Here is a 13,542-nt window from a genome sequence, read left to right as displayed (position 1 = left end):
AGCAAGGCCTGCCCAATCGTTGCTCTCAATGGTGTGAGGACCCTAAAACAAAATCTAGTAAGAAATCACATTTTTCCGTAACCCTAGATGCCCAGATGAAGGTGGACAGGATCTCACCCGACTGGTAACTTCGTCGCCACTTGACGAGTACGAGCTGGATCCGGAATCACTCCATGAAACCATGGCCGCTAGCTTCCTTGGCGGCGGCGGCGGCGGGCTGGACGGCGGCGACGAGCTGCGGCGTCGAGCAGAGGAGCAGAGTAAGAAACAGATAGGGGAGTGAGCTGCGGGTTGTCTGGATCGGGAGGGCAGACCGTGGTCTCCTTTAATTAATTCAGGTGAAATGGTGGTAGTGCGGGTTGATTCCAAGCAACGGCAGGAGGGTCTTTGCAAAATGCGACGCGCTGACCGGGTGCGCACCCACGAGTCCACATGGCAGGCTCTGATTCGTCAGGACGTGATTTGCACATCTTGAGCAAGTTCAGGGACTGGGTAGGGTCACTTTTCAAGTTGTAGGACCAAACTATCACATTGAGAGCAAGTTCTAGGATTCCTGGTGCTTTTAACTCCACTAAAATGTTCGCCCCCTCCAAGTAAAGCCTTCCGAATTGTCCAAAAATCGATGATCGTTGCTGCCCTCAAAACCTAACAAAAATGGGGAAAGAAACGCGACCACATAGGTGGAAAGGTTCGAGACATACCATACGCTGGCGGAAACTCATTCGCGGCCCCTATGACCGTCCACATGCCGCCTCCCTCGTCTCGGACGAGGACGAGTTCAAACCGGCGCAATATTGATCGCCTCTAAGAGCTCAATGTGGAAGACGAGAAGGCATGGGTTTAGGGAGGATTTGCGAGGCCGTTTACGAATCTACGATAATATGAGGTTCATCTCAAAAGAATTGCATCGACCCACTCGGCCAAGGACGCCTTCGCGATAATACTCAACCTATCAGTGATAACGAAAATTCTACACTTACGGACTGCACCCTACGGGCTGCACTTACAACAGGCATACGTGTCCCCAGTTAATCCCTCTCCGTCCGTGAATTGCAATTGTGGGGCCCAGTGCTGTTCAATCAATTATTGTCACGTCATCCCGTAACTTGCAATGCCGTGAAGTTTGCCTGTAAGTGTAGCAAAGCTCTTAAATGTTTGAATTAATTAAACCTACGGTAAAAAGAACTTGCACACAATCTTCAAAAGTCCACAAAAAATGTTGCACCAACTCGGCCGTGGTCGTAAATTTCAAGATGATATGCCGGCTTAGTCTTTCGGAGGTGCTCATAGAGGTAAGGGGTGCGTGTGTACGTTCATAGGGGTGAGTGTATATGAGCGCTTGTGTTTATATTCATGCTAAAAAAACTCGGCCGTGGTAACTTTTGACTAGAAAAGAAGCAGAATTGCCGGATGTCATGCCACGTCGAAAATGGGCATGCGCCAGGCTCCGTGCCTTATAAAAAAATAAAAATAAAATTGAGAGGTCAAGTATTATCACTGGAGCTTTGCTACACTTTGCAACACTCTTGTGGAGTTTTGAAGATTGTGTGCAAGTTCTTTGTACCATGGGTATGATTATCTCAAACATTTAAAAGGGAATGGGTCTGAATGCAGTGATTTTGGCCACTGCAAAATCAAAGTAGTGCCACTGCGACACGTGTGCCGGTCCATCCACTGGACGGGGCGTTGGGTGGCAATGGCAGACCAGAGGGCGTCTCCATGACCATGACCGCACCCCTCTGCTCCGTATCACCGGAAGGAAGTGCAACCCCAAAAGATGGCGTCCAACTGCTCTCTTTGCTGCAGCCGCTAGCCGACGAACCCGAAAGCCTCTTTTGCCGCGGTTTGAATGCAGTCCAAGCCTGCCACCACCACCTCCAATCTCTGTCCTCCGCCGTCCGCCGTCCAAGGATGAAAGCCAGTCCAAGGATGTGCCACGTTCCAAAGGCTGCGATCTCTGTCCTCCGCCGTCCGCCGTCTGACCGTCGTAGTTCCGTCCGTGACCGGACCTGAGCAGTTGAGCTACCCCCGACGGCCAGCATAAAACCCCACCCCCGTCGCCTGCCGGGGCACCGCCACCACCACCTCGCCTCGCCAGTCACCACCAACGCCGCGCACGCGCACGCACGAACCGGCGCACCAAGCTAGCCTGGCCGAGATGGCGTCCGCCGCCTCGCCCCCGCCGTCGTGGGTCATCCTGGGCAGCGTGCCGCGGGTGCTCTCGGCGGCCGACGCCAACGCCGACCTCCCTCCGGGCCCAGGCGCCGCCGACTTCTCCCTCGCGCTGCCGGCGCCCCCGCGCGTCGCGCTCCTCACCATCCCCCCGCGCATCTTCCCGTGCCGCACCACCCCCGACAACTTCCCCTCCGTCCTCGCCGCCGACCCCTCCGCGGGCCTCCTCCTCCTCCACGCCGACCAGGACCGCGCCACGGGCCCCACCATCATCGACACTCCCGGCCGCCAGGAGTTCTCCTGGCGCCCGCGCGTCGCGGGCTACTTCGTGCTCGACGCCGCCGCCGCCCTGCCGCTCCCCAAGCCCGAGCTCGTCGCGCACCCGGGCCACCTCGGCCTCGTCGCCTCCCCCGACGGCCAGGGCTTCATGGTCGCCGAGCTGCAGCCCTTCCTCGGCGGCGACACGGCCGACCTCCTGCGCTTCTCGTCGCAGGTCGGGGAGTGGGTCAGCAAGAGCGTGCGCTACCCGCTCCCGGCGCGCCAGCTCAGCCCCAACGGCGTCGTCGCCTGCTCCGGGAGGCTCTGGTGGGTCGACCTCTCCTGGTGCCTCCTCACCTGCGACCCCTTCGCCGACGCGCCGGCGCTCCACGTCGTCCCGCTCCCGGACGGCAAGGCGCTCAAGTCCAAGGAAGCCTGGGGCCTGCTCGACAAGTACCGCTGCGTCGGCGTCAGCGCCGGCAAGCTGCGGTTCGTCGACATGTACCGCAACCGCAACAGCAACGGCGCCGCGCAGATCAGCGTCTGGACGCTCGCCGACTACCCAGAGTCCACGGACTGGACGCTGGAGTACGAGGCCACCTTCGCGGAGATCTGCAACGACGCCACCTACAAGGCCACCGGTTTGCCGAGGAAGATCCCCGTGCTGGCGCTCATCCATCCAATCAACCCCGACGTGGTCTACTTCTTCCTGGACGAGCACCTGGTCGGCGTCGACGTGCGTGCCCGCAAGGTCGTGGGGTGCGAGGTCTACGAGCTGGTTGAGCCGCCGCGCGAAGACGTCGCTTCCCGCTTCGTTCACGCTTGGCAGCTGCCACCGGCTCTCTGCTCAGGTAACTCGTTGTGCATTTCTGCTGCATGACTCTCTGATTCTTTGCCACTGGCTTGTTAGTGATTGGAAGTGGTGTGGTTCTGTGGCATTGTGAAAGGGCTAACATTTCAGTTCTTGCTGCAAATGTTGAAATTTTAGACTAAATTAGTCCTCTTTGAATATGTTTGATAAGTAAATTTTAGAGTAAATTTTAGAGTAACAGGTTATGTTTGATAAGTGTAAGGGGCTAAAAATGAGCTTTTAGAGTAAATTAATCCTCTTTGAGTATCTTCCTACTCACACTACATATGCAGCAACAAGATCGTGGTTGTATTTAGCACTGTATTTACTAAACAAGATCCAGTGCACATTATTCATTCCACCAGAAATTGCCTAAGCATACGCCCTGTATACATTTTTATTCTTAAATTGATGTTTATATATGCTTGCTATGGGCCGGGTTTCAATTCAAAGCTGTAAGGTCGTTAACTGCATGTATATATTTAGCTTGTATTTCTTTCCCAAATCTGTCAAAAAGAGTTTAGCCTCCTGTACAACGTATATGTTTTTCTCAGTAAATGCAAGACATTGCATTCAACACTTTAGCCTCCTGTACAACGTAAGTATGCAACGGGCATGTGAAACGCCCAGTCCTGTAGTTCTTTGTGGATAGTACTGCTAGGCTATGGCGGCTTACTGCGTTCGTGTTCTCCGTTTATAGGCCTGGTGTTAATGTGAGTTCTGACTTAGACACTTGTATTTGTATAACTTCGCCAGGAGTTTGGTTTGCAAAGCATTATGCACATATAAGTGAAGTGTCACAGTAAGGTCCTTCCATGGATTTCATGTGGCTCCTTGAGTTTTAAGATGCAGCTCCAGCTCTGAATATTATTTTGGAATGTTTCTAAAGATACTCATGTGTCTGATAGAAACTGTCTGCAGGAATCCATACACTAGTGTTCAATTTTTTTAGATATACTAGCATTCTCTCTTGAACGTAATTCTCACGGTAGTATATAATTGGTCGCGCTAGCTTTTGTTTTCAAGACTTGGAATGATCTGGCAGAATGTGCATAGTGAATCAGCTATTGAAGTGAATTGCAAGAGGTATTCCTTTTGTGGATTTCATTCAGTTCCTTGAACACAGATTATGTTCCTATGGATTCTCTATTGCGCTGATCACTCCGTATATGTTGTTATGTGATAATTTTCAGAATTCTTGTGCCACCTCTTTTGCTTTTTTCCTCTTCAATTTGAATTGTTGTGACAAAGGTATAATTGCCATGAATAAGCAGAATGAATCAACTATTAGTCCTAAGTACCTGCAATCTGCCCTATGTCTGTGATCCATAAAAGACCCATGAAACAAACAAATTGGCTGATATAATATGCTCTGTCCTTTGAAGGTCCTGAAGAGGAAACAGTCGATGGCGCGGCTGAAGAGCTGCAGCAACTGAATCTGTCCGATTATCTGAAAAAGTACAAGCTCATCTGTTAGATGAAGATGAGGAATGAGAAGCAGGGTTAACTTCTTAACAGGTGACGCCAATTAAGTTGTATATTTGTCCATATACCACATTAAGTGTCTCTTCCACTACTGATATCATACAGACTCGATCGCTAAAAAATTATTTTCCTCTGTTTCAGGTAGGGGAAGTAATACTACATCGAAGTACCAGGTGATTCTGACGCTTAGTGACCACTGGCCCGGTTGGCGATGGCTGAAATGTTTCGGTGATCAGTGTTTTGTTGAGACGTTTACTACTGGCTTTTGTAATTCGGCACTCGTGCATGCTGAATCAACCGTCTTGGATTCAGAACTGAAGTCCAGTTCTCTACTTTAGTTACGCTCTTGTTTTAACTTTTGAGGGGACAAACAGAACGGTTAAGCTCTTCTGATATTGTATCTTTAAGTCCAGAAACTTGTGAGCGTGGTCTTTTTATCATGTACGGATCCATCGTCCACCGCAACTTTGAGTTCGTGCAACTTTTTTTTCTTCAGTTTTTAGACAAAATTTATTTTGTTTCAGACCCTATCACAAGGTTTTGTCTGTTGGAAGTTGGAACAAGCCCTGGATCAACACACGCACGTGAGGTGGACACACACGCGCGCGCGCGAGAGGAACTGAAGGACTAAGAAGACCTGCACGAACGTGGTGAACGGAGAGATTTTTGCGACGCGCAACTGTCTGCATCTTTTCTTTTATTCCTTCTGGTCCAAACTCGAGTCGTAACTAGGGCCAGAACTTTTTTTTCTAGCTGCAAGTCCATCTTTAACTCGCAACTGAAGCACAACATGTTTCCCAGTTACAAGTACATCCTCGACTCGCAACTGGACGCCGATCATTCTTAGTCTCAATTGCAAGTCCGCCCTCGACTCGCAACTGGGGCCTGAATTTTTTTTGCCTTAGTTAAAAGTCCACCCTCAACTCGCAACTCTGATATGACATTTTTGTATCTTAGTTGCAAGTGCACCATCGACTCGCAACTGAGGCATGACCATTTTTTTCTGTCTTAGTTGAATGTCAACCCTCGACTAGTAACTGGGGTCCAACTTTTTTGTCCCAATTGCATGTCCACCCTCGACTCGCATCTGGGACCCAACTTTTCTTTGTCCCAGATGCAAGTCAACCCTCCACTCGTAACTGGGGTCGAACTTTTTTTATCCTTGTTGCAAGTCCAAAATTGAACTCGCAATGGCATGGAGTTTTTTTGTCCTAGTTGCAAGTCCACCATGAACTCGCAATTGGGCCCGATATTTTTTTGTGCCCTAGTTGCAAGCCCACCGTCAACTTGCAACTGGGCTGATCTAGGCCCGACCCCTTTTTTGTCTCAGTTGCAAGTTCATCCCTGACTCGCAACTGGGTTTGTAGTTGTGTTTCCTCCAAGTTGCAAGTCCACTGTAACGTCGAATAATTTGGCTACAGTAAAACTCTCCTAATGATGCCATGACATCTGCGATTACTGTTACTAATCTCGGGATAATTCGAAACCGTGTCAAATTCAAACTTAAATTTAAAGTCGACAATAAAAGTTTTCAAATATTAAAATAAAATGTTCGGGCTATGTCTATTATTGCATCGGTAATTATGGTGAAGTAAACACATTTTTATAAAATGCCTAACTGCTTTTGAATGAATTAAAACAGAAAAGAAATAGTAAAAGAAAATATAAAGGGAAAAAACAAACAGAAAAAAAAGAAAAGAAAGAGAAATGCCTCCACTGGGCTTCGGCCCAGCAGGCCGGCCCATTCGGCCGCAGGCCCAACCGGCCTCCCCCCACTCCCCCTTATCCACTCATCCCCGAAACCCTAACCACCCCGTCGCCCCACTCGCTCCCCCCACTCCCCTCGTTTGGATCTGGATCGGGAGGAGATCCTGATCCCCTCGCCCCTCTCCCCCGCGCGCACGCTGCCGCCTGGACCGCGCCTCCGCCTCGACCTCCCCGTTGCCGGACCCCTCCCTCGCCGGCCTGCATCCTCTTCGCCGCACCGTCCCCATCTCTCCACCTCGACCCCCGCTGCCCCAGTCCCTACAGGCACCCGGTGAGGCCCCCGGCCTCTTCCTCCCCCTCGTCCCCGTCGACGCGGTCGTGCTCCTCCGCGTGCTCACCCGCAGCGCTCGCCTGCTGCCGCTTCATCCCGCGTGCGCACGCCCGACCACACGCTCGCGGCCACCAGGCCCCGGCCGCGCCTGCTCAACCTCGCGCGCACCCGTGCGCCCCGGCACAACCCCGCTGCAGCCCGGTCGCCCCTGGCCTCTCCTTCTCTCCCCCTCACCTGGCCCGCGCCCGGCGACCTCTGGCCGCGCCCGCGCCGCGTTCCTGACCGGCCAGTGCCCGCCCACGGCCCCGCGCCCTCCTGCTCACTGCACCCGCCGCCCGACTCCGGCCACTGCACCGCGGCGCCGCTCGGAGGCCCCGCGTCCTTCGCCACGAGCCCTGCACCGTTCCCCGCTGCGCTGACCGCTCCGGCTTGCCGCCCCGCCCCGCTCGTGCCGCTTTGCAGCCGCCGGCGCCCGCTTGCGTACTGACCCGCGCCCGCTTGGCCACTCGCCGGCCCGGTCGCGCCACCCCGCCGCCTTGGCCACTGCGGCTGCGCCCGCCAGGGTCGCCGTTGCCCGGGTTCGCTTGGCTGCGCCAGCGCCCGTAACCCGCTGCCCGCACGTCCGCTAAGCCCCTGGTGCCTATGGCAAACGGGGCCCATGCTCAGAACAAAAAAAAGGATTTAATAAATAAATTAATAAATACTAATTAAAATATTAATTAATTGAAGAATTAATTAGTTTAATTAATCCTGATTAGATTAACCTAATCACTTAGTTTAGTTAATTAATCTGTTAGGTTAGTTAATAGTCAATGACAGTGGGCCCCCACCCCTAGTTAGCTTAATTTAAACCCCCCTTTTTAAAATAAGTGACACTGATAGATGGGCCCCATTGGCCCTGTTGACTGGTCAAATTTGACCCAGTCAACGCTGACTGTACCGCTGACTAGGCACTAACCGGCCCCACACGTCAGGTTGACCAGTCAACCCCTGTTGACTGCTGACGTCAGCATGACATCATGCTGATGTCATATATCCATTTTTGAATTAAATTAAATAATTAATTAAATATCAGAAAATGATTTAAATCTTTAGAAAATCATATCTTTTAATCTGTAACTCGGATGAAAATACTTTCTACATGAAAGTTGCTCAGAATGACGAGACGAACCCGGATACGCAGCCCGTTCGTCCGCCACGCACCCCTAACATGTCAAACTCGCAACTTTCCCCCTCCGGCTCCTCTGCCCGAAAACACGAAACACCGGGGATACTTTCCCGGATGTTATCCCCCTTCACCGGTATCACGTACTACCGCGTTAGGGCACCTCTAACGTTGTTACTTGTCATGTCATGCATCACTATGCATATGCTTGCTTATATATTTATTGTTTCTCCCCCCTCTTCTCTCGATAGACACCGAGACCGACGCCGCTGCTACCCAGTACGACTACGGAGTTGACGACCCCTCTCTCTTGCCAGAACAACCAGGCAAGCCCCCCCCCCTTGATCACCAGATATCGCTACTCTCCTCTATACTGCTTACATTAGAGTAGTGTAGCATGTTACTGCTTTCGTTATTCCTATCCTGATGCATAGCCTGTCCTTGCTACTACTGTTGATACCTTTACCTGCAATCCTACTTGCTTAGTATAGGATGCTAGTATTTCCATCTGGGGCCCTACATTCTTGTCCGTCTGCTGTGCTATACTATCGGGCCGTGATCACTCGGGAGGTGATCGCGGGTTTATACTATGTACTTTATACTTGATACATGTGGTGATTAAAGACGGGTCGGCTCGTAGGAGCACCCGCGAGTGGATCTTTGAGGCGGAGCGACAGGGCAGGTTCAGACCACCTAGGAGAGAGGTGGGCCTGGCCCTGGTCGGCGTTCGCGGATACTTAACACGCTAAACGAGATCTGGGTATTTGATCTGAGTCTGGCCATCTGGCTTATACGCACTAACCATCTACGCGGGAGTAGTTATGGGTATCCCGGCGTCGTGGTATCAGCCGAAGCCTTCGTGACGTCAGCAACTGAGCGGCGCGCGCCGGATTGGAACGTAAGCCTGCTCTTGTATTAAGGGGGCTAGTTCTGCTTCCGGCCGCGTTCGCAACGTGCAGGTGTGCTAAGGGCGATGGGCCCAGACCCCTGTGCGCTTAGGTTTAGACCGGCGTGCTGACCTCTCTGTTGTGCCTAGGTGGCGCTGCGACGTGTTGATCTTTCGCGGCCGGGCATGACCCCGAAAAGTGTGTCCGGCCAAATGGGATCAAGCGTGTTGGGGTATGTGGTGCACCCCTGCAGGGAAGTTAATCTATTCGAATAGCCGTGATCTTCGGTAACAGGACGACTTGGAGTTGTACCTTGACCTTATGACAACTAGAACCGGATACTTAATAAAACACACCCTTCCAAGTGCCAGATACAACCGGTGATCGCTCTCTCACAGGGCGACGAGGGGAGGATCATCGGTTAGGATTATGCTTTACGATGCTACTTGGAGGTCTTCAGTCTACTCTCTTCTACATGCTGCAAGGCGGAGGCTGCCAGAAGCGTAGTCTTCGAAAGGACTAGCTATCCCCCTCTTATTCCGGCATTCTGCAGTTCAGTCCACATATGATAGCCTTATTCCAGTTGATACCAATGCATACATATGTAGTGTAGCTCCTTGCTTGCGAGTACTTTGGATGAGTACTCACGGTTGCTTTCTCCCTCTTTTCCACCTATCCCTTCTACCTGGTTGTCGCAACCAGATGTTGGAGCCCAGGAGCCAGACGCCACTTTCGACGACGACTCCTCCTACACCGGAGGTGCCTACTACTACGTGTTGCCCGCTGACGACGACCAGGAGTAGTTTAGGAGGATCCCAGGCAGGAGGCCTGCGCCTCTTTCGATCTGTATCCCAGTTTGTGCTAGCCTTCTTAAGGCAGACTTGTTTAACTTATGTCTGTACTCAGATATTGCTGCTTCCGCTGACTCGTCTATGATCGAGCTCTTGTATTCGGGCCCTCGAGGCCTCTGGCTTGTAATATAATGCTTGTATGACTTATTTTATTTGTAGAGTTGTGTTGTGATATCTTTCCGTGAGTCCCTGATCTTGATCGTACACGTTTACGTGTATGATTAGTGTACGATTGAATCGGGGGCGTCACATCCACGCTCGGCTCGCAACTGGGCCACATAGTTGTTTTTGTCCCAGTTGCAAGTTCATCCCTGACTCGCAACTGGGCTCGTAGTTGTGTTTTGGTCAGTCTCAAGCTCACCCTCCAACTCGAGCATTTTCTTGATGCAATACTTGACCATATTTCCAAATTTTACTTTTTTGTAAATGGTTTACATAAAATTAGTGCAGTAGTGTGTATATACATATATATATATATATAAAGCATGCATGTCTTTTAGCTCATGCATGCACACATTTTTTCAAAACACACTAGGGACTTTATTGATTAATGATCAATGGTAGACAATACAATCTTGTACATGTACATGTACGCGTCGAGGATGACCAAGAGATGCATTACATATGAAGCTTAGATAGCTAGCATTGGTGAGTGAGCGAGTGCATATACCCTGTTTCCATGCATGCACAGTTGAACTATAGAGAACGAAAGCAACTAGCATGCCCATGTGTGTGTATGTGACACCCAGAAGACCGCAAAAAAGAAGAAGAAAGACTCGACAACACGTACAAATACACGTGCATGTACATGTACAAAACATGTGCGCGCGTACGAACAAGTGCTGCCCAGATCTGGCTGTCAAAAACATTTTTATCGCCTTGTTGTGTTTTGCCTTTGTTGTGTTTGTTCAAAATGTATAATAGGTAACAACAGCGAGGGAAAAAACATATAAGGCCCGCCCAAGGAAGGAGAGTGTCGTTTATAGTGGGGCTGGAGGATAGACAAAAAAACAGTCAAACAAACAAAATTAAAGACAAAGAACAGGGTGGGATTTGTTTTGGGTGAGTTGGCACTGATATAGGATGACATCATGTTAGATGTGAGATAATAAGATATAGACGGACCCATTTATTTAATCCTCCCAGGAGATCCAGAAGATTGAAGGAGAAGTGGAGAACAGGATGATCTTGAAGCCTCTTTAAGCATCTGCTAGCAGCACCACGGTCCTGGGAGAGACTTGAAGCTGGTCACCCCATGATTCTTCTAGTCTCTAGGCGCCACCCATGTGCTGCTTTAAACACTTCTTCAGCTACTACGCCAACCTGCTTCACTCCTGCCTTCATCATTTCATTTCTTGCGGGGTTTTCTGCAAAATGTTCGAATCATGTAAATTTTTAAGAAGCAGATTAACAGGTAGGTAGGGATCATTCACCCTGTTATTTTCAAAAACAACACTTTATCAATTTCCAAATTGTCCAACATATAGCAGAAATCCCTATCATAACTTAACCCCTCTCTTCTCTTCCAAAGGTCTTGACCCAGGCTCTCATCACCAGGTCAAGATCATCTAGAATGTCAGTTAAATTGAAAGCACATTTTAAAATATTTCACAGTAACCTAGCCACAGAGCAGGATAGGAAGAGGTGGTTTATGCTTTCCTTATGTCCACAGAATGGACATTTCTCATCTCCTTTCCATCCCCTACGAAGTAGATTATCTTTTGTGAGAATGTTGTTTCTAAGAGCCAGCCACATAAAGACTTTGACTCTAGGTGGCATTTTGATTTTCCACATATATAAACGTGGGTATTTGATTCCATTTTCTATCAAATGTCTATAAAAGGACTTTACAGTATGTATTCCTTTTTTAGTCAGTGTCCACTTCACCTCATCTCTGCCTTCACTCAGGATCGTCGAGTTGCGGGCTTCTTTGATGTGTTCCCAGAGTTCTTTTGAATCCCCTGACAGGGTCCTCCTAAAATGCATGTTATCTATTCCATTATCAAAGATCTCCTTGATCGTTTTCTTCTTATCAAAACAAATATTATATAGCCTAGCAAAGTTTTTATTTAACGGTGCAGATCCGATCCACCAATCCTCCCAAAATCGAACATTTTCTCCATTCCTCACTATAAATTTACATAGGGAAGTAAAGTGATCTCTATGTTTCAAGAGCTCCCTCCAAAATTGGGAGTCTCCTTGTTTAGTAGAAATATTGCCCAGAGTTTTATTTCTCTTGTACTTTTTCAAGATAATCTCTTGCCATAACCATTCTATATTGTAGATTTTCCACCACCACTTACATAGCAAGGCTTTATTCATGTGGGCAAGGTTTTGAATCCCCAACCCACAAATGTCTTTTGGCCTACACACCTCAAACCATCTAACTAGATGATATTTTTTCCTTTTTGTCATTTTCCTGCCATTATAGTCTGGCTCTAAAAAAATCCATATGTTTATTCACCCCAATAGGTAGCACATATAAACACATCATAAAATAAGGGATGCCTGTCAAAGAAGATTGGATCAGAGTGACCCTTCCAGCACTAGCAGGCAACCTTCCTTGCTAGGTTTCACATTTTTTTCTCCATTTTACTTTCTGGAGGTTTCATGTGCTTATTTCTAATTCTATTTTTATCAACTGGCAGTCCTAAATATTTCATAGGTAGAACACCTACAGGACATGTAAAAATCTTTGCATATTCCTCTTTTTTATCAATGGCCTCCCCAAATAAAAACAGCCCACTCTTATGAAAGTTAATTTTTAAACCAGACATTTGTTCAGGCACAAAATATACTTCAGATTATGAGCATTATATAAAACATCTTGCAATAAGAAAATAGTACCATCTGCATACTATAACATGTTGATCCCATCTAGAACATATTCATTTAGTACCCCTTTCACCAGCCCATTTTTTTTCTTGCATTGTCCAGCATGATAGCCAAGGCATCAGCTGCCAGATCAAAATTAAGAGGTGATAAAGAATCCCCCTGTCTCAGCCCTTTATGTGTGAGGAAGTATTTTCCTAAGTTTTCATTGACTTCCACACAAACTCCCCCCCCTATGGTTTCCATAACCCAGTCTATCCATTTGTCAGGAAACCCTTTTAATCTGAGCATCTGAAAAAGGAAAGACCATTTTATTTTATCATATGCTTTTTCAAAGTCTATTTTTAATAAGAGAGCACTTTGCTTCTTCTTTTTTATATTGTTAAGAGCTTCATGCAAAATCAATACCCCCTCCATAATATATATGCCTTTGAGAAAAGAAGTCTGAACATGGGATATTACATCAGCAGCCACTAAATTCAATCTGTTCATCACGACTTTTGTGATGATTTTGAAGCAAACATTTAACAAGCATATAGGTCAAAAAATTTGTATTTTGTTAGCATCTTTTCCCGTAGGGACCAATGTAATAATCCCATAATTCATCCTACTAATATCAACTTTCCTTTTAGCAAAATCATCTAATAAGGATTTAAGATCATTCTTCACCAACTCCCAATAATGCTGATATAATTCAGTTGTAAATCCATCTAGGCCAGGTGATTTATTATGTGCTATTTTAAAGACCACATGTTTGATTTCTTCCAAGGAGAAATCATTAGTCAAAATATCTCTATATTTTTTCCTGTATCCTTTTTGGATTATCAACATTAAGAGAAACTAAAGAATCATCTAGATGACCAAATAAATCTTTATAGAAATTGGTAATATATTCTAGCAGATTTTTGTCTCCCTCTATCTCTCTCTCATCCTGATCAAGTCTATTAATTCTATTTCTTCCAAGTCTCCCATTAGCTTTAGCATGAAAGAATTTTGTGTTGCTA

At 48.0% G+C, this 13,542-nt stretch overlaps 1 protein-coding gene across 1 annotated transcript; it reads left to right on the top strand.

The window, feature by feature from the left end:
- Positions 1-1,791: 1,791 nt before the first annotated feature.
- On the top strand, positions 1,792-5,136 carry LOC125547952 (uncharacterized). The gene is made up of 3 exons (XM_048711679.2): positions 1,792-3,281; positions 4,666-4,798; positions 4,907-5,136. The coding sequence occupies exons 1-2, from the start codon at positions 2,159-2,161 to the stop codon at positions 4,755-4,757; spliced, it is 1,215 nt and encodes a 404-aa protein (XP_048567636.2). The 5' UTR covers positions 1,792-2,158; the 3' UTR covers positions 4,758-4,798; positions 4,907-5,136.
- Positions 5,137-13,542: the final 8,406 nt, after the last annotated feature.

The sequence above is a fragment of the Triticum urartu genome, chromosome 3A, assembly GCF_056163025.1.
Source record: "Triticum urartu cultivar PI428250 chromosome 3A, HENAU_Tu73, whole genome shotgun sequence".
Taxonomy (NCBI): Eukaryota; Viridiplantae; Streptophyta; class Magnoliopsida; order Poales; family Poaceae; genus Triticum; species Triticum urartu.
This window is presented reverse-complemented; position numbering and strand designations above follow the sequence as displayed.

Bases quoted from the DNA above. Each gene is read 5' to 3' on its own strand.
- LOC125547952 (XM_048711679.2), top strand. From the start codon at position 2,159: ATGGCGTCCGCCGCCTCGCCCCCGCCGTCGTGGGTCATCCTGGGCAGC. The intron at 3,282-4,665 runs GTAACTCGTTGT...TGTCCTTTGAAG, and splicing joins GCCACCGGCTCTCTGCTCAG to GTCCTGAAGAGGAAACAGTC.